We start from the raw sequence: 21,578 nt of genomic DNA on the forward strand, positions 1-21,578 counted from the left end.
GTTACATATCACTTTATGTATTGTGTATTTGATAACTCATTAAATCTTCTTGACTTCAAAGACTTCTTGACAAAGAATGTCATCACAAAAGTAAATAAAACAAATTAAAATCATTTTGTTCAAATACGCACCAATTCAGTAAAAGCAGCATTACAATCCTGCTCATGCTCAATATATAAATAAGAAATAAATTGTGTTTTCGACGATTTTACTGATAATAGTTGATTCCATATTTGTGATGATGTATGTAGTAGCGTGTCCCATTGTTCTCTATAGTATATAGGGTCCATGAACTGAGCAGTCAAAGTACACATCCTATTCCCTAAACCCAGATCTTCTTACCATCATAATGGAAAATCAATTTGCTAGAGTGGTGAGCAAGTTGCTGCTGTGCATTTGTTGCAGTCATGTGTACAACGACCATTCTGATGCTCCATGGTATTCATTCTGGAATAGAAGGCACTTTGTAATTGGGTGACATTTTAAGAGCTGCGACAAAGGCTGTGGAAAGTGATTTGAATAAGTTTGCATTTTTCTTCTTCTGAAGTTCCTGGAATTGAATTGCCAGGATGAATCCTGTCCTCTTGCTATCTTTGGTACTGTCAGGTAGGTCCAGATCTGCTTCTTTTTTTTACTGAATTAAGTATACAATCATTTAGTTATAGCTGCTTGTATTAACATTTACATTTATTATCCAAAGGATACAATACAATAAACATTTGACCTTTCAGTGAACGTTGTACTTGCTGTGAATTTTATATAATGAATGTGATTGAATTCTGTATGCTGCCAATCCATAATGATAATTATAGTATAATCAGGATCTGCACTCATGAACATTTCTGTACAGCTATTCCACAGGCTGAGTTAGTCCCAGAGAAACCAAAGAGATCTGCTCTGAACCAACTCACCAGGTTACTGCTTCGCAAATACAACTGTGGAGTTCGGCCTGTCCAGAACTGGACCAAACCAACTACTATTTACATTGACCTTATAATCAAATCTGTCCTGGATGTTGTAAGTACATTTAACCTTTAGAGAGATAAAGTGTATTACTTGCTCATCGTATGATCAATATTGCATACATCTATCGAGTTAAGTTTTTTTTATTTTCACTGTTAGAAGTCGTTAACTAAATAAATGTACTGTACAGGTTTTAAAGTTTGTTTGCTTCCCATGTCAATATAATAAAGCCATTTTGCGCCTGCCTTTTCACAGGACGGACAGACTCAGAAAGTTACCACCAGCATTTGGTATCGCCAAGTTAGTATCAATTAATTTGTCTAATTAGTGGTAATGATTTATAATGAAATCAGCAGAATGGTTGTATAGCATGAACTTTCAGATTAAAATATTCAAATTAGTCTGATGTGCATTGTTTACGGTAGCCTTTTTTAAAATGTTTTTTAAGCACTGTAACCTCTTGAAATCAAATCTGACATTTGACTTTAACCTGAACATTTACTTTTATTCTGAATAATATCAATAAACCTATATATATATATATATATATACACACAAAAATTTTACTACGTTAAATTTTAACAACAAAGTTTCATATAAGACATTTAATTCTACCTTTCTGAGACAGGTCCAGCAAAGAAACACACACAATAATCCGATTTTTTAAATGCGTGAAATCTAAACGTTCCAGAGATCTGAATCTTTCTCATGAGACCTGCTAGGTGGTAACAGTAAACCACATTACTCTAATGTTTCAGATATGGAACGATGAGTTTCTTGTTTGGGATCCTGAAGAGTTCGATGGAATCACTGAAATATCGCTGTCCTCGGATGCCATCTGGGTGCCTGATGTCATCATAAGTGAATTGTATGTACATGATAGATGCATCTCCCCTGCCCACATCACAAGCTCCTTTTGTTTCCTGGAAATGAATTTTGTCGAGTTATACTCTCATTGCATCATACGTCTTCCTCTCTCTCTCTCTCTCTCCAGCGTCCATGTCGGCAAATCCCCAGTCATCCCATATGTTTATGTCAACTGCTCAGGAACAGTAAAAAACTACAAACCCATCCAGGTGGTCTCAGCATGTCACCTGGAGATGTATGCCTTTCCCTTTGACAAGCAGAACTGCACTCTGACCTTTCGCAGCTGGCTTCACTCAGGTAAATGACTGCCTCATACACAGCTCGTGCTTTCACTCCTTTACACACAAGCTGCTGGTCTCTGTGTAATGAGAGTTGCTGTGATTACTGAGTGTTTTTGATCAGCCCTGGTTAGAATCTTTTAAAAGCTGACACTTTAAATGAGGTTCTCACAAACCTGCCAACATAATTCTACCATAACACAATGAACTGCTGATGTGTTTCTCTGACAGTGAGTGAAGTGGATTTAGCTCTATGGAGGCCTGCTGAGGAAATCGCCAGTGACACAAGAGAGTTCATGAATGATGGTGAATGGGAGCTGCTGTCTGTCCCTTCTCACTACTGGACATTAAATCTAGAGGACAGAGACTACGCGCAGATTCAGTTTAATGTGAGGATTAATACTGAGTTTATTCAAGCAGTAAGAATTACATTCAATGGCAGCTTTAGACTTCAATTTTTCAATTACATTCATTCATGTTTATAATATCCTAATATCTTTAGATTAGATCTAGACGATAATACTGTTCACATTCTGAATCTGAGATGATATAATCAAGCTGTTGGGATTTGCTATAAGACGATGCGGATAAATTAATGAAATTAAATGAATTAATATAAAATGTATTTATAGAGCTGTGCAATAATATTGTTTAATTTTTGAGACAATATATGCAATCACACAGCCAAGATATAATTTATATAAATAATTTATTGTATGTGTGCACTATACAGTATATCCAAATTTATATGTATTCCTGGATGATAATATTGTTTATTTTTTGCGAAGATATAAGTAATCAATGAGTTGAGATTTGCATGTCGCTTTACATGAGTGTGCTGAATGTATGTGGGTAAAGTTAGATTTTGTAGTTGTTATTACTAGACAATCATTATTAAACTTCATTACAGTCGACTGCTAGTTCACATTCAATCAACAACCGCTGGACAGAACTAAGTCTCTGCTCTACAATTTTTTTTTCAATCGTTTCACTCAAATGTAGATCACAATATAGAAAAGATCTGTCGCTACTTCCTTAACATTGCGACTTTAAAATCTAATGTGATTTAACTCTAAATAATTAAAAAATAGATTATATTTCAAATTAATGATTACATTTTATTTTAATTTCTAGAATTAAATAATATTTCAATGTACTTTTCTATTTACTTATCACTGCCAAATTTGACTTGAATTTGGTGTTTGGCAAATGTTCACTTTGGAGGCTGACTGAGACATTGCCACGTAACAGTCCGCTGGACACACTAGGACTAGAGAACTGACAGCATGCAGTCTGACGCGTCACAACCTTTGCATGGCTGTTAGCGGACTCACACTAATGCTAATAGATGAGGCTTAGCGGCAGACAACACACAGCAAGGATGATGATAATGAGACTGTCTTTCTGGCATTTGATCAATGAACGTGGTGTTCAGTGGGAGAAATAGGCCAATAGCTCACACTCGTGGGCAATCCACCCTGTTCCACTAAGATGGGCACACCATGGAAACGGCTGTGTTCTTTGATTACCTTTGCTCTGCAGCTCACTGACGAAGCCGTTTAGAGATCCATATTCGTTTTTTTTTTTACTCATTGGGCAAATGGGTGGGGAACATGTTTAAGTCAGTATGAAATTGCGCTTTGTTGTACTGTGAAAGCTTAAGCATCCTTAAATAAGGAAAGTGAAATGGATGGTCCTGACCCAGATGTGGGGCAGCGAGGGGAAATAGCTCAAAGGCAGTGAGGTTCGGTTCTCAGGGGGAGCTGAGGTGTGGGAAAACAATTTCAGTTCTAGAATGAGAAATTGGACCGATTTAGCAAATCCAAGAAATGGGGAGAAGGCTTAAGCTTGTTATGTAATTCCTCTTCAGACCCATCCATTTCAGTCTGCTCCTAGAGCATTTTTTTTTCTCTCTCCTGATGGCAAGTGATGAAATAAAGATCACCCAGAGAGCGTTCGGTCCCAGCCACTCTGTCTCTCTCTGAAGGTGCTGATCCGCAGGCGCCCCCTGCTGTACGTGGTAGGTCTGCTCATCCCCAGCATCTTCTTCATGGTGGTGGATGTCACCAGTTTCTATCTTGCTCCAAACAGTGGAACTCGCATCACTTTCAAGACCAGCATTCTCCTGGGCTTCACTGTAATCAGAGTCAATCTGATGGATGAAATCCCTGCCACAGCCATTAAAACACCCCTCATTGGTATAGTACAAGCAGAGCTTTTCCTAATCACACGTTTCCCTATTAACAACACTCTGACGGGCTGCAACCTCACCTTACTGACAACAGTGTCTGCTCTTTTTTGCCATAGGGGTCTTCTTCGCTGTTTGCATGGCGCTGCTTGTGCTTAGTTTGTCATTGTCCATTTTCGTAGTGAAGCTTTTGCATTACAGTGAGAAAGAAGTCAAGGAGATGTCCATGTCCGTTTGCTTGCTAGACAAATATGGCTCGATGGACCAGAGCTTTATCGAGAGCGCTTTCACTTCAATGAAGACACTGGATGATATGGACCAATCAGGGGGTAGGAGAGAGAACATTATCCATTTATCATGTTGTTTACAGGTTCTATTCGTTGACATTTATAAACAAAAATTTTACAGCATTCATTTGTTAATGTTAACAGTACTATACTGTATTGTTAACGTTTAAGCAATACAAAATATTCTTATATAACAGTTGATAATAATAAAATAAAATAATAAATATTATAGACGATCAACCAAAAGTTTGTTTATAAATTATATATATCAAATTATCATAAATTATATATATCAAATTTGACAGCTTTCTGTCTTCCGACGCACATAATCAAACTCTATATTATTTCCCTCTTTTTGAAAGATGTGGGAACTCTTTCACAGTTTTCTTTTGCTATGAAACGAAATGGAAATACAAAAATTATAGTTTTATATCAAAATTATAATTATATCTCCCAAGTTTAAGTTTACCCAACTATGACGTCTTTCGCTTCTGAGAACCCCGGAAATGCGAAAAGGGTCCATGCCACTGATCTGTATACATGAACATATCTGTATGTTCTCTATATAGATCAGTGGTTCATTGTCCATGGCAACACTGTCATTACTTTCATGTCTCTCGTAACACATTGCAAATTTGCACTCTCTTTTTTCTGTAGAAGCATGTTAGTGAAAATGACCTCAAATGACTACATCATACCCCTTTTCCACCAAAGCATTTTGAGAGCCGGGTCGGAGCCGGTGTCTGCGCGCGAACCAGTTCTTTGTGTTTCGACAGCCAAAGAACCGGTTCTCGGCCAGGAAAACTGGTTCCAAAGCGGCACCAACTCTTTGCTGGACTAAAACCGTTCTTTTACCACGTCATGCTTACGTCGGGGGCTTGGGGCGGGTTTAGATGTGTTCTAAACATCTTTTCTGACCATAAAATAGGATCGTAAAGCCTGGAGAAACATTTGCAGAAACACTATGTAGTCCGCCATTGTAATTGTTATGTTTGAAGTTGGCGCAAGCATTTCTAGTTTTTTTTATTGAAAACATTATGTAAGCAAAGAAGAAAACAGTCAGAATATATAACAAATAAGTGGGGAAAAAAGACACAAGACAGGGGTACATAACTAATCAGAAAAGATTACATATCAAAGGAAAAGGTTAAAAGACTTACATACTTCAATTGTTTTTAAAGCCTTTTTGGTTCACGAGTTAGAGATAATACCAAAGTAATGTTGTACTTGCAAGCGTTTCTAGCTAAGATGTATGGCAACGTACACAGTGACGTAACGACGTCGTTCGCTGGGTTCTCTAGTCAGTGGAAAAACAAACCGGTTCTGAGAAGGTTCGCAAGTTGAACCAACTCCGAACCAACTTTGAACCAGCACCAGTTCAGAACCAGTTCTTTTTTGGTGGAAAAGGGGTATCAGTAGGCTATCAATATCACTGTGATATTCTTGCAATGTTCGACTTGTTGTCTTTTTTGAAGTTTTAAGATATTATAACTATTATCATTTATTTATTGTGTGTGTGTGTGTGTGTGTGTGTGTGTGTGTGTGTGTGTGTGTGTGTGTGTGTGTGTGTGTGTGTGTGTGTGTGTGTGTGTGTGTGTGTGTGTGTGTGTATGTGTGTGTGTGTGTGTGTGTGTGTATATGTATGCCACATGCTTCTAAATGGCTTAATATTTGTTTTCTCTTTGATTCAGGCTACGAGTCTGATCTCTCTCTCTCTCCAGAGCCAGACCTGTTCTCCCTGAGAGATGTCTCAAACAGTGACTCTTCACTGGAGAAAATCCTGCAGGAGGTGGTGTCTCTCAGACTGTACCTTCAGGAGGAGGACAGCGAGGGCATTTCACAGTCTTACTGGGTGGAACTGTGCCTGAAAGTGGACAGGCTCCTCTTCTGCATGTACCTGGTGTTTATGTTCATCTATGTGATGACTCTACTGCTGCTCTGGGGAACCTGGAGCTCTGCCTGAATAAAAGAGGTGTGCAAGAAGAGAAAGACAAAAACTGAGACGGAGCGTTGGAGAAAGTTAATACAAAGTGACAGATTCCACAACTGCAGTTTCAGTTTTAAAGTATCAAACATTTAATTGCAATTGATGCCTACTATTAACATTAATTCTGAGGTGCTTCTGCATATTGACACTAACAAAAAATTAGATCAGTTTTCTGAGGAGATTATTGTAAAACATGTTGGAACTTTCTTTTAGATGTAAAAATCATAATGACTAGCTGCAAGCAACCATTCTTTATGTTGTATGTGGTATTGAATAGAATAAAGGAAAACAAATTATTGTACTAATTTGTCTTCCTCTTAATGATTGTAGCACATCTCTGACAAAAATCTCCACTCATAAGAATGGAGGTGCTTATTTATGTTAATGCCTATGTTAATTGTATATATCATTTTGAATGTGGAGATGAAAAAAAATTAAAACTCAAATGTAGAATCTTAAGTTGTCTTGATTATGTTATATAAACATTTTACTATTTTTACTGTTAAAAAATATAAAAATGCTTGCGTATAAATAATGTTGCAAAATAATTTGTATTGTTGAGATGTTTTGAGATTTTGTTCTGCTAAAGCTGAAAAAAACATCTTACTAATGAAAATACAATGAAAAACTGTTTAAGCAATCTAAATCCTCATGTAATTTCTAAATTAACTGATTTTATTACACTCATTTAATATCTGAATAACTTTGACAAAATAGGTTTATATAAACAAAGGTTCTTTTAAGAGCCAGAACAGGTAGCAATACATCCTTTACAAAAAGATTAAAGAGCATTCTTTGAAATATCACACATAAATATAATGAGAGTGAAGAACCCTTCCCTGTAACATAATCATATATCAAGCTCCAGTTTCCTTACTGAAAAATAAACCACAATCACTTCCACGTCACTATCACTATAGTACATTTTCATTACAGAGCTTCTCAGAGCTGCCTGTCCAGTCAGAAAAAAAAACACATAATTCAATTCCTCATCAAAATTCTGATAATATTTTCCTGACTCAAATCTAATCACCTGCCTATTGCCAGGCTAATTAAGTCTCATCATGGCTGGGCGAAGTATTAGATCACAGTTTAATGTAGTAGTCTAAGTGCTCATGGAAATTGACTTGAACTTGGTGGTGAAATACGACCTATGAAATGTCAAAGGTAGCAGTAATAATTCATATGCGCCCTCCGCTGTTGAGGGGAAAAACACAAACATATATACACTTTATGCTGTTTAACCTATATGATATTTAAAATATTTAACACAAATAAACCACATCCGCAATGCTTTATTCTTAAAGCAACACCAAGGAACTTTTCCTCTGCGGTCGCCCTACAGGTTGGAAGCGGAATTGTCCATTACCGCTGTCGTAAATAATTTAGCCTACCGCAGCCTACTGTCGCACGCGCACGCTCGCTGTTTATCCAGCACCGGCTTTGGAATCAACAATGGCTACAGACAAGGTAGAGTAGGATGCATGATTTTATGAAAGACATCACAAACGAAGAAAAACTATGTATGCCGTAAAGCAGTCGAATTTTGTAGTTCTTTTTGTGCTCCGGTTACTACCCGAAACCCGAAGTTACATAGTGCCGGTAAAAGCGATACAGACCTTGCAGGCTATGGCAGACGTGTCATTTAACCTATAAGTCGATGTACCATCACAAGGGTCTTGAAAATATATTATGAAGGTTGAAAAACTACATAGTGTTACTTTAAGGTTAGGCCTTATCAAAGATAGTGCTTACAAAATTGACTAAATAGTTATTTTGAACTATACCAAATTTATCATGTTCATACCAACTATATAATATTTATACAGTTAAGAAATAGTATATATGTATAAGAAATCGTACTCTATCTGTTATTTTCTCAAGATTACAGAATGCTTGCCATGCTTATATAGTTAATTCTCTCCTATGTGACTCTTGGGACAAGCTGAAGTGCTTTCTGACCTGGCTAAACTGTGGGATGATGATGCAGAGAAGGGAGGGTGGACTAAGTGCTGTAATGACAGCCCGAACGCTTCTGGAAAGCTCAGAGATAACTAATGGAGCTCAGGGAGCATCACTGGAAGGAAGCAGCACCAGGCTAGAAGCCTGCGAGAAGAACCCAGGACAAAACCAAACAGCTCGGCACAATGAAGTGTTCAGCACTCTGGACAGCTCTCTGCGTTTCTATCTATGGGACGGTGGTGAATTGCTCAGGTAACTTTTGTGAAAGTTTTGACATCGGTTACAAACAACTCGCGTTTGAGATTTAAAACAAACGAGCGCTGTAGCCTACTTGCCCATTAAATTGCCTAGACAGCACTTTTCGGCATGCAGGTGCTTTCTGATGCCACAAATTGCTGTATTTGTAGGCAGCTCGTCTGATTTTGAAACACTATCAATATATTGCAATTAATCAACATGCTTTTGCGTATTAATGGCTTTAAACGTTTGAATGCTGAAGCTAAAGTTGAATGAAGTATAAATGATACTATTCTTTTGTCTCGGTGTAGTGAAGAAGTTGGGCAGTAACACTGGGCGCTTCGCCAATGCCACTCTGATTCGATTAAATGAGTTTTTAAGTGCCGGATATAAGAAAGGAGTTCGACCAGTGCGCGACTGGAGGCAGTCAACGACGGTGGCCATTGACATCATGGTTTATGCGATCCTCAATGTGGTGGGTAGAATTCTCAAACGTGTATTAGTTATGTAAACTACTTATTTATTAAATACTTTGTGTATTTTGTGCCACACAGGATGAGAAGAACCAGGTATTGACAACATATGTTTGGTACAGACAGGTATGTTGGTGGAAAATATTCGATTAATTTAATATTAGAGAAGCGGCAACATCAAAAGTTACTGTTTCACGCTGCGCACTAGCCTACAAGTCACTGCAACACTGCTAATAAATCGAATCTTTAGCGCGCCCAGTGATCTGATTCCTGAAGGAATGACTCTTATGAGCCGGTTCTTTTTTTGAGTGAGTCAACAACTTACAGCGCGAGCAGTGTAGGGTACTTCGATTAGGCTAATTCTTATGAGCGGATAGTGTATCAAAAACATACAACGCGATTCACGAACAACTGAATCATACAAGATGGGTCTTTTTTGTATCAACAATGTATGCCTACGAGAAAACCAGTGTTGACTCCCAAATTATTTTTTTCTTGTTAGTAAGTAGGGACTAAACCATAAACTTAAACAGCAAACTGAATTTTGACCATGTATGACGGAACGGTTCTTTTTAGTGATTTAAAAACGTACACTGTGACAGAATACGTTAGTCCGATTCACGAACCGATTTGCAAGTTATTAGGCCTAACTTCCTTTCCGTCTCCAAATTAAACAAGAACAGTTACGTTGTACCTAATTGAGGATTATTTTATTTGATTCTTTTTTAATATGTACTTGACATTTCTCTCACTTCAAAAGCAATGGATAGATGAGTTCCTTGTGTGGGATCCTGAAGAATTTGATGAAGTCCAACAGATTTCCATTCCCACTGCCAACATCTGGGTTCCAGATATTCTTATCAATGAATTGTGAGTAGACTTGACATATAATTGACATAATAATCAGATAATTTGAGACGTTGATGAGACACTTGTTTTGAGCCATTTCAGTCTGCTCTTCACAGCACTCCTTTATAAACACTCTCTTTGTTCTCTGCAGCGTGGATGTAGGAAAGTCTCCAGATATTCCTTATGTTTATGTAGGCCATACCGGACTTGTTCGCAACTATAAGCCTATCCAGGTGGTGACGGCCTGCTCCCTCAATATCTACAACTTTCCTTATGATGTCCAAAAATGTAGCCTGACTTTCCAGAGCTGGCTGCACACAAGTAAGTAAACATGAGTAAGCTCAAGAGAGATCATTCAGATTCATCACTGACAAAATGTACCTCCTACACACAGATTCCAAGTCTAAAACCACATTTTCACAAGAAATAAGAATGCTCTAATGTAGCATTGCAGAAATGATTCAAGCACAATAAAAGGAAGCAACATGGCTTTTCCTAAAAGCCGAATTAACTGACCTTTAACCTTATCTCATCCCATAGCTAAAGACATCAACATCACTCTAATGAGAACCCCTGAGGAAGTAATGAACGACAAGAGTGTGTTCATGAACCAGGGAGAATGGGAGCTGCTTCATGTCCTCTCCACATACAACAAGTTCAGCATAGATAATGATGATTTCTATGCCGAAATGAAGTTTACTGTGAGTAACGTAATGATACCAAAAACACATTAGCATTTGCTTTTGAAAAAAGGGGAAAACTTTAGAATAGTGTTCCGTCATTAATGAATATCTACACAGGAACAAATGAGTAATGCAATTTTAACATTCTAGAAACTACTTAACTTTAGTATTAGTAATTAATAGCGCTCAGTTGAATGAGGTAGCTCACTATTAGCTCATCAATAACTATTTTTTCATACTTCCCAGAGGACTACTAAAAACTATTATATACAGGCTCATAATTCACATGAATAATGCACAATGTATAATTAATTCTAAAGTGAAGATCATGGTAACAGTGATAATTCAAGTATTATCAAATTCTTCAGAAGGAATTACTAATTATTTGTAACAGTATTCTAAAGTTTAACCAATTAAAAATGAACTACGGATAAATGTGTATCAGCATAAATAAAGAAACATTTTAAAGTAATGTGTTAACAATCATAGACTGTAAAAATAAAAATGTTGTAAATTTTAAAAGTAATACATAGTTACTTGAAAAAAGGTAATCTGATAAAGTAACTCACTATGTGTTAGGTTTGAAAGATATTATGACTATAATAATTGTTACTCTGCAAGGATGCAACCAAATTAAATGCATTTATAATGTTACAAAAGATTTTTATTGAACTTCTATTTCTATTGAATTCATCAATGAATCCTGACAAAAGGTGTCTCAATCTTTCCAATAAACTACATTTTAAAATATATTAAAATAGAAAACAGCTATTTAAAATTGTAATATTTCACAATAATAATAACATATATATTTTTTTTTATTTTATTTATTTATTTATTCTAACGACTCCAAACTTTTGAATGGTAGTGTACCACTAAATGGACATGAACCAGATGTCAGGTCACATGTCACATTTCTTTTGGAAAGTAGTTTTAAATGAGTGCCAAAGTGAAAGAAATAAAAGTGAGAAAGATCAACAGATAATTGCCAGAAGGAAATCCGTGTCTTTGTTTAATCACCAGGTTGTGATCCGACGCAGACCTCTGTTCTACACAGTCAACCTCCTGTTGCCCAGTGTATTCCTGATGGTGATGGACATTGTTGGATTCTACCTGCCTCCAGACAGCGGAGAGAGAGTCTCCTTCAAGATCACTCTGCTCTTGGGCTATTCTGTCTTTCTCATCATCGTCTCAGACACTCTGCCAGCGACTGCCATAGGGACCCCTCTCATTGGTAATGAGGTCTTTCTGTTTCATAGAACATGACCTGATGCATTTCAATCATTCATTCTTTATTACGTATAATTATGTGAGAGAGATGACGTTTTGAATTTAGTCCACTGCATCTTGAGCATATTAAATGTCCTTAGTTCATTTTTTTTTTTAAATTGTTTTTAGCAAGTGATGTGATCCAATACAGCTGGGCGGAATTGTGCAGACAGTAAACAAGAGATTTCTTGAGTGTTTCAACTGAAGTCAATCCGCATGTTTATTGATTTTCAGTATAGAACTGCAGCTGTGAGGAAGCTTGTGCGGAAATACACTGATTCATTTGAGAGATAAGGAGAGCTGCCTAGAACACTACAGAGGTTTCAGGTTCAAATGCAATTGCAAAACGAATGCTGTCAAACACATTAAAGCACGCAATGTTTCTTTCTTTCTTTCTTGAGAAAGATGAGGAGAACTACTCAACTCAACAAGTGAATACAGAATACAGCCATAAACCAGCGTGACTCTGGGCACATCAGCAATATTATTATCTTGACACGGTTAGCATAAATTCAAAATCTAATTTAAACCAGGAAATAAACATTTTATATAAAAACATTATGTAAAGGATATGAATGTGAAATATTTAAGATCCTATACACTGCAAATTTGTGAAATTGATCATGTGACTATATATACATGGTCAGCATTCACTTCTATCTATCATCAGATTGTACACAAACTTGAAGAGTTCATGCAGCTAGAGTTATATACTTATTAAAGAAATATTATAAAAAATTATTAAATAAAATAAAAAAAGGTAAGTATTTTTGGTCAGGGGTCTTTTGGACCACACTCTATATATATTTATTTTTCTTTAGCTACTGTATAAAATAAGGCCAGTTATCACATACATCCCCCTTCCAAATTTTTGGTTCAGTAAGATTCTTTTTACTTATTAAATTAATATTTTTATTCAGTAGAGATGCATAAAATTGATCAAAAGTGAATGTAAAGACTTTTGCATAAATGCTGTTCTTTTGAACTTTCCATTCATCCAAATATCAGAGAAAATCCCAGTTTCTACAAAAATATTAAGCAGCACAAGTGTTTTCAACATTGATAATAAAGAAATGGTTCTTGAGCATCATATTAGAATGATTTTGGATAGATCATGTGTCACTGAAGACTGGAGTAATGACCTTGCAATCACAGGGAAAAAAACCCACACATTTTAAAACATATTAACATAGAAAACAGTTGTAATAATATTTCACAATATTACCTTTTTGACTTTGTTTGTTAAAAAAATGCATGAGACTTGTTCTCAAAAACATTTAAAAAAATCATACCGACCCCAAACTTTTGAAGATTAGTGTATAAGGAAATTAATTGTTCTGTATTCAATATTTGAATTCTTACATTCTGCAACCATATGCTTTATTCTGTGTTTCTGGTCATTAATCATTTATTATGTCTGTGTGTTTGAGTGTAGGTGTGTACTTTGTGGTATGCATGGCGCTGCTGGTCATCAGTCTGACCGAGTCTGTTTTGATCGTGAGGCTGGTGCACAAGCAGGATCTTCAGTCTCGTGTCCCGCAGTGGGTCAAACACCTGGTGCTGGAGAAGGCCACAGTCCTGCTCTGCATTCGCAACAGGAAGGTCTGCTCGCTCCTCTCGCAGGGATCTGACCTGCCTCTCTACAAAGAGAACAACATGAACACAGGTAACTGACTCTGCGCTAAGCCCCTTCCTGACCAAACCCACCTTAGCAACTGTTTCCATTCGTTAAATAAGGGTTATTTAAAATGTATTCACTTCAATTTTGAGAATTTTGGGCTTTACACAAAGTGGTCTTTCAGGCTAGTGGAAAGAAAACATCCAAAATACACTTTTAAGTGTACCTTTTATAGCACTTTATCTATTTGCGTCTGAGGATCTTCAAAGGTCATTTTCTGACAAAAGTGTTTTTTGTTCAGAAATCTCCACTTCAGCAGCACTTACACCAAACTATACAGTTTTATTCCTATCTATGTCCTGAAGGTTTTTACATATGGGTTTGTTCATATATAATTTGCCCTTATTTTATACAGTCTTTATTCCTAAAAAAATGGTGAGAATGTATTTTTTTTTCTCTGGCTGTTAACAGTATTTTCTGATTTATGGAATGATAAAAAGACAAAACCTTTGACTCAAATAGATCAAAACTGGCTTTATCCAATGTTCAGCTTTTTTTGTAGAAATGTATGCAAAAAAGTGCACATTTAAGCATATTTCAGAAAACTTGTAATACAATTTTCGGTCCCACTTTATATTAAGTGGCTTTAAGTACTATGTACTTACATCGAAAAATAAGTACAATGTACTTATTGTGTTCAGGTTGTATTGTAAACCACTTTTGCTGCTATTTAGGTGTGATACGGGTAAGGTTAGGGTCAGGTGTGGTGGTATGGGTAGGTTTAAAGGGTTAGTTCACCCAAAAATGAAAATTATGTCATTAATGACTCATCCTCATGTCGTTCCAAGCCCGTAAGACCTACGTTCATCTTCGGAACACAGTTTAAGATATTTTAGATTCAGTCCGAGAGCTTTTTGTCCCTCCATTGAAAATCTATGTATGATATACTGTCCTTGTCCAGAAAGGCAATAAAGACATCATCAAAGTAGTCCACGAGACCTCAGTGGGTTAGTTAGAATTTTTTGAAGCATCGGAAATACATTTTGTTCCAAAAATAACAAAAACGACGACTTTGTTCAGCTTTGTATTCTCTTCCGGTTCTGTTGTCAATCCGCTTTCATGAGTCCGCTGACGTAAGACGAGCTGACGTGTTATCGGGTGCGCCCGAGCTTCGTTTACAGTCTGAGGGAGACGCACGCTGTAAACAAAACAATCTTTGCAAACATGCCTAAGGATTTCGACACAGGGGAAGACTCGCATTTTTTTTAACCAGACATATTTATTTGAACCCGAATACACGGACGCACCAGATAACACGTCAGCAGCGTCTTACGTCAGCAGCGTCACTGGCCTCGTGAACACGGATTGACAACAGAACCGGAAGAGAATACAAGGCTGAATAAAGTCATCGTTTTTGTTATTTTTGGAACAAAATGTATTTTCGATGCCTCAAAAAATTCTAACTAACCCACTGAGGTCTCGTGGACTACTTTGATGATGTCTTTATTGCCTTTCTGGACAAGGACAGTATATCATACATAGATTTTCAATGGAGGGACAAAAAAGTCTCGGACTGAATCTAAAATATCTTAAACTGTGTTCTGAAGATGAACGGAGGTCTTATGGGCTTGGAACGACATGAGGGTGAGTCATTAATGACATAATTTTCATTTTTGGGTGAACTAACCCTTTAAGGTTGGGTTAAGGTGTAAGGGAAGGGTCAACTGTGTAATTTACAAATGTAATTACATCAATTAATTACAGTTGAATTACATGCAGGTATTTTCAAAATATAAGTACAATTTAAAAACATGTATGTACACTATAAGTCCATTGTATCAAATTATTAATTTCAATGTAAGTACATAGTACTGAAAGCCACTTAATATAAAGTGGGACCCAATTTTCTTTTGCAAATTCTTAATGTAATCAATCAACTGGGCAAGTATGGTGATATCTATTAGTTAATTTAGTTTTACCCTATTCACCTGGGGTGTCTTGCCTATTAACCTAAAATCTCAGGGCATACTTCTGGTTTTATGTCTGTTTTATGTCTAAGGGTGACAAAGGTTTTTGGGAACCCATGCACTAAACCGGGGCAAGGATTTGCTCTTTTCATAATGCAAGTGTGCAATTGTTCTAAGTGCATCTTTACAGAAACATTCAAATACTGTTGTGGACTATGGGTGGGCCAATAAGGTTTAGATCCAGTTCTCTTGGTGGTCTGTTTATACAGATTAAACAAGCTCTGAAACTCACCTGTGATTTGTTTTTAAGCGGTTCACTGCAACCACCACAGCTGCGAGGGATCCAGAGACTCTGGGAGAAACCTGGGCTTGAGCCTGTCCGCACGGGACACCGGACCTCCGGTCATGGATGGCATCCTGCGCGAGATCACCACCATCCGTCAGTTCATGGAGAAGAAGGATGAGAGCAGGGAGATCGCGAAGGAGTGGCTGCAGGTGGGGTACGTACTGGACGTCCTGCTGTTCCGCATCTACCTGCTCACCGTGTTGGCCTACAGCATCACTTTAGGCACACTGTGGTCCGTCTGGCAGACCGTCTGACCGCAGACGTGAGTCACAGAGGGAAGGCGCCAATTCTGTCTCACTGCTTAAAGTAAACGCAGTGTTTGAATGCTGGTAATGTGATTATCTCACAAGAGAATAACTTGAGCACCATAGAGGAGAAATGTGCTTTCAAATCAAGAGTTATTACTTGTAGACTGCTGTTCTTACCAGATGAATGCTCTGAAAAAAGCATACAGAATACATGTATGATTGTTATATCTGCTAATATTCAGTACAACTAGGGCTGGGTAAAAAATATCGATTTCTCGATTTTAATCGATCCTCATTTTTACGAACCGATATCGACTCTTAAATCCCAAGAATCGATTAGGCTAGTCATCCTGTTTTCAGTTGACGAATGAATGAAACATTGTAGCGCGCATCCCATCCAATAAATGCAACAAACTTTGTGCTTTGTTACTATTGATATGAAACAAAGTCTCAGATTTCAAATTACGTCCATTTTCTAACCAAATTCAAAAACATAACCGTTTTAGCGCTGTGGCGTGAGATCGCTCTGGCGCAGCTCAGCTCAAGAGAAGCACATGATCTTCTCTTCCGCCTTAATAATACCAGTTACAGCGTGAAATAAACAAGAATGAGCATCTGAAAGTGTGTTAAAAGATAGAGAACAACTTATCGAAATCCTTATTGTCACATGGAATCGCTCAATCAGTGTTTCAACCGTGGAAAGGCGTCAGTGAAACAGCTTGCAATCAATGTCATGTAACGTCACATTTACCTCAGAAAAAACATATCCAGTGACCATGAACTCGTTAGTCAGCTAGAAAAAATAACTGTAGAGAGGAGCATTTTGCTAAATATATGCACCATATTACATATTCATTATAATTTTTTTATGTTCTTCAATATTTAATGCATGTTTGAGTAAATCTGGCAAGTTTTTATGACAGCCACCATTTAAATGTTTATATTTCATCTAACTTTATTATTAGAAAAATAAATAAAAGTGTAATTTAAGTGTTTGTATACAAATCAGTCATTTTTTACCTTCAATATTATAGTAGGCTAATGAAACAATTTTAATGATACAACTGACTCCCATAGTTTACAGCATTGGTTAAGAGATTGGTTTTCCTTGAGAAAATTTGCCAAGTATTGTACCTGATATCCAAAATAATCAATATTGAATTGAATCGGAATTGAAATCGAATCGAATTGCAAGCTTGATAATCAAAATCGAATCGAATTGTGAAATTTGTGTCAATACCCAGCCCTAAGTACAACAGCACAGTTCCAAGTGTGATATTCCTTTCATACAGCAGTGAAACATAAAAAGAAGTAAAAGCTATTTTGTTTTTTTCCTCCACCAATGGAAATAATTCTAAAAGAAGACAAAGAAAGAAGCAGCAAACTCAGACAAAGCTTTCAAGCCTATATGAAATGCATATATAACTCACTGTTGAACAGTATATCAAAACTTTTAGCAGTGTATTGTCTTTTTTAAATTTTTTAAGTATTTCAATACTACGAAAAAATATATTTCTGCATTAGATTAATCGCACTGAGGTCAAACATACACTGCCATTCAAAGTTTGGGGTCAGATTTGTTATTAAAACCAAAAAAAAATATTTTATTCAGCAACAATACACTAAATGAATCAGAAGTGGTGGTTGAGACATTTATAATGTTACAAAAGATTTCTATTTCAAATAAATGCTGTTTTCAAAAAACTTATTTCCCAAAGAATCCTGAGAATGTTATAGTTTCCTCAAAAATATTAAGCAGCACACCTGGTAACACTGATGATAATAAGAAATGTTTCTGAGCAGCAAATCGGCATATAGAATTAACTCTGAAAGATCATGTGACACAGAAGACTGGAGAAATGATGCAAAAAAATTAAGCTTTGCCATCACAGCAATAAATTCTATTTTAAAGTTATAATATTAGTTTTGATCAAAGAAATGCATAAGAGGTGAGCATAAGAGAATTCTTTAAAAAGCATGAAAAATCTTCCTGTAACTTTTGAACGGTAGTGTATGCTAGACCACGCTTAATTCAACCCTATTTGTAAATGCTGGAACCCAAATAATTTTGGTTTTATATTGTCATGAAAACAACAATCGATTATTTAGGTTCCAATATCCTCTTCTGTTATCTTGATCAAATCTGTAGTACTGTGAAAAAAATATGCTATCCTGTTAGTGAAATGAAAACATCCTGTAAAGTGTCTATATTGTATGTCTTGAGAAGATGTTTGACCGTGTCTGTATTGTGTTCCCTCTCTTTCAGCCCAAGGGCGGTTGAGTTTTAGTCGTTGCCCGTGACACTAAATGTACTAATTGTAAAGATTTTCACCTCACTGGGAATGCACTCAGCAGGCCTGGGGTGATTGGATAAATGCCATCGACACCCTACATAATTAAAGAAGAAAAAAAAATCAGTTAGACAGTAAATGGGAGCATTGATCCCAATACAATCAATGTGGCCACATCTCTCCATCCTGCTTTCTGCTCACCACAGTCCTGAATTTACAGAGTGATTTCACATTTTACAAAGAACAAGAGTTTGATGTGCGTCTTAGTAAATGCCAGTCTTGATGTAAATTAAATAAATATGTCATTATGATTACCATGATCATAATTACATTTCAACTTTAACCAGCAGAGGGCTTCTAAGGCCATGAAATGCAGGTAAGACACTGTTGATGTGAGGGACATCATTACACATACATTACATACTTTCACTGGTATCTGTAATATTATATACAGTCTGCATTTGGAGTGCACACAATAGGATTCCATTGCCAGACGAATTTCATTCTCAACCAAGAACGGAATGTTGGCATGGTGAAGTTGGCAGTGTAATTCCTGAAAGCCATGCACAGTCATAACAACTGGCTTCAAGTGGCATTTGTAGGCTGTTACTTGTTTAGCAAATTCATGTGCTGGAGGTCGTCCACTGGGCCTGCTCGCACCCGCAGGCACGGCTTAGCTGGGAACACAATTGAAGGGATTTGGGAAGACCTCGTCCACCATTCAGTCTTTCGCCGTCTAAAATTCCCTTGTCCATTAGATCATATCTGGGTCAAAGAGCAACTAAAGATAGGACGCCCTGCTCGTCACACAAAAGCTATTCACGCAGAGGAGGTCACATGACCTTTGCCGAAAACTGGCGGTCTTGGGTGCCAGCAGCAACGGCGTCGCCTTTAACGGTGCTTTACTTCCAAAGTGAATAGACAATCTGATCTGAACCATGCAGTCTTTCACAGACGATCATTAAAAAAATCAGTTTCATCTAAAGAGATAGACCTAATTAAAAGTCTCATTAGCCCAGCAGCACTCTGAGGTAGCATTGTGTGTTATATATGAGGCACATGATTTACAAAGATAGTTAGAAGTGAAAAGATAGCAGCGTTTCATCAGCCACTGTAAATGTGCGGTTACATTTACCGTTCTGTGAATTAATGTTTTAATTTTTGAAAGTGACCTCTGAGCTGTGCTTCGTGCATCGCTGCACCAATGGCAGTGGACCTGGGCGCTAATTAGCTGGGACCAATCAACAGTGAGATGACGTCTAGTGATGGAGGAACTTGTATTATATTGTATAAGCTACTAGTTCGGACTACCTTTCTTCCTTATGATCAGTGTTGGGTATAAATTATAATGCATCACTTAGTAATTAATTACAATTACTGGCCATTCTGATGCAATCGCATTAAATACTATAGTCAGTTCAATAATAACTTGTGCAATTTTATATTATTTAGTTGAAAGAATTAAAAGAGCATGTTAATACGTGTCCCTGTGTTGTATAACTGGTTGAGGTTGATATGGGATTTAGAAAGTAATAATGCTATTTTTTAGAGAGTAATTAGTACAGGAATCTAATTACACTGTTGAAGATGTAATTAGTAGCTAGTAATTTTAAGTAATTATAAGAACTTATTGAACCACTGCTTATGATATAATATATAAATATAACATATTTATGTTGAAAGTATTCAGAACATGAATAAATAAGTTCGCAATTTGGGATCACATAAAACATGTCTGTTTTCATTTACATAATACATAAAAATATATAAACACTAAAATTTGCCAGCAGTTAGGCTGAGCTTTCGCTGTGTGTCGAGCCTTAACACTGGCAGATGTTTACAATAATTCAACAGGATCATAACTCAAACACACACACACAGAGTGTTAGACAGATACAATACCAGAGGGAGCATTAGCATAGCAGCGAATTGCCATTATTTGCTCAGATGGTTCCTGGTATTAACACAGAGCTCTATGTAATGAACACAGACAGACTCACTAAAGCAATAAGGTTTGTATTCTTAGCTTTGTCTCCCCCCAGAATAAAAGAGAAGCAGAGACTGCTTTTGTTTCAGTCTATTTATCTCCAATGATAATGAGAGCAGGCAGTGAAGGCACAGAACCTGTTCTCTTAATGATACACTACCTGTGACTCCACTTTGCTATCTTAAGGATTTATCAGATAATGTATTCGCATCAAGATCGGTCTCACGGTCTTGTTTAGTCCCCCCCTACTCTCTTTAACTGTAATATTAAAGTTCGTAGGATTTGCCATCATCTCAGCTGCAGGTGGTGCTAACTGAAAATGCAGCCATGAGCTTTTATATGCTTTTCCTACTCACTTTTCCCAATAAAAAAATAAATAAAATAAGGCTGAATCAGACTAATCAGCAGTGTCGGGGAAGATACTTTTTAAAGTAATGCATTACAATATTAGTTAATCAGTTACATTTTCTCACCTTGGCTAGTTCCGTCAGGACCACTATCGTAAAATACGATTGACAATTAGCATAGGCCTACATTTAGGATTGGTGATAGGCCTATGGTTCCGTTCTGGGCGAGAACTCCCTGCGCATCCATGCAGCCTAGCCTGGATAATAGCAGGGAGAGCAGCAATAACCCCCTTAGGGTAAACGGAACAGCAACATGAAAGCATGCAATATCGTTAATTCAAGATTTAAAGTACAACATAATTTGAGAATTTATTCTGATTCAAGGGGGAAAAAAAATCCTAGCAGATAAGAGGAGGAACTGGGAATGGAGGAGGGTAATTGCTCCTGAGAAACGCAAGAGCTGTTGATAATACTGAAGGAGCTTATATTTCCCTTTCGAACGGTCACTTCGTATTGCGTAGCTATACGCAGTGGGGAAACTCCTTTTCCTCGATTTACTGAAGCCTTTATGTAAAGCGCATTTGCAGCTGCACAGCTAGAACATGAGCGTCTGGCTCGCTCATAGGCTGCGCTGCGGCAACTGCACATCCAATGGCGCAGGCGCCTCTGACGTGCAATCAATGAGATCACTCTGCGTCATACACGTCAGAGCCCGCCAAGGGGGCGTGACC

The 21,578-nt window shown here is 37.1% G+C and overlaps 2 protein-coding genes across 2 annotated transcripts; both read left to right on the forward strand.

Moving 5' to 3' along the window:
• The first annotated feature begins 401 nt into the window (after positions 1-401).
• On the forward strand, positions 402-7,029 carry htr3b (5-hydroxytryptamine (serotonin) receptor 3B). Its single transcript, XM_077232704.1, has 9 exons — positions 402-606; positions 851-1,017; positions 1,219-1,263; positions 1,722-1,831; positions 1,958-2,127; positions 2,340-2,497; positions 4,096-4,306; positions 4,416-4,625; positions 6,275-7,029. Exons 1-9 carry the CDS (start codon positions 570-572, stop codon positions 6,544-6,546), a joined length of 1,380 nt encoding a protein of 459 aa, XP_077088819.1. The 5' UTR covers positions 402-569; the 3' UTR covers positions 6,547-7,029.
• A 1,529-nt stretch (positions 7,030-8,558) lies between these two features.
• On the forward strand, positions 8,559-18,833 carry htr3a (5-hydroxytryptamine (serotonin) receptor 3A). Its single transcript, XM_077233145.1, has 9 exons — positions 8,559-8,784; positions 9,081-9,244; positions 9,324-9,368; positions 10,003-10,112; positions 10,243-10,412; positions 10,632-10,792; positions 11,798-12,008; positions 13,479-13,709; positions 15,939-18,833. Exons 1-9 carry the CDS (start codon positions 8,718-8,720, stop codon positions 16,226-16,228), a joined length of 1,449 nt encoding a protein of 482 aa, XP_077089260.1. The 5' UTR covers positions 8,559-8,717; the 3' UTR covers positions 16,229-18,833.
• The last annotated feature ends 2,745 nt before the right edge of the window (positions 18,834-21,578 follow it).

This window comes from Siphateles boraxobius, unplaced genomic scaffold, assembly GCF_051911475.1.
Source record: "Siphateles boraxobius isolate OS27281-9 unplaced genomic scaffold, OSU_SipBor_1 18, whole genome shotgun sequence".
Taxonomy (NCBI): Eukaryota; Metazoa; Chordata; class Actinopteri; order Cypriniformes; family Leuciscidae; genus Siphateles; species Siphateles boraxobius.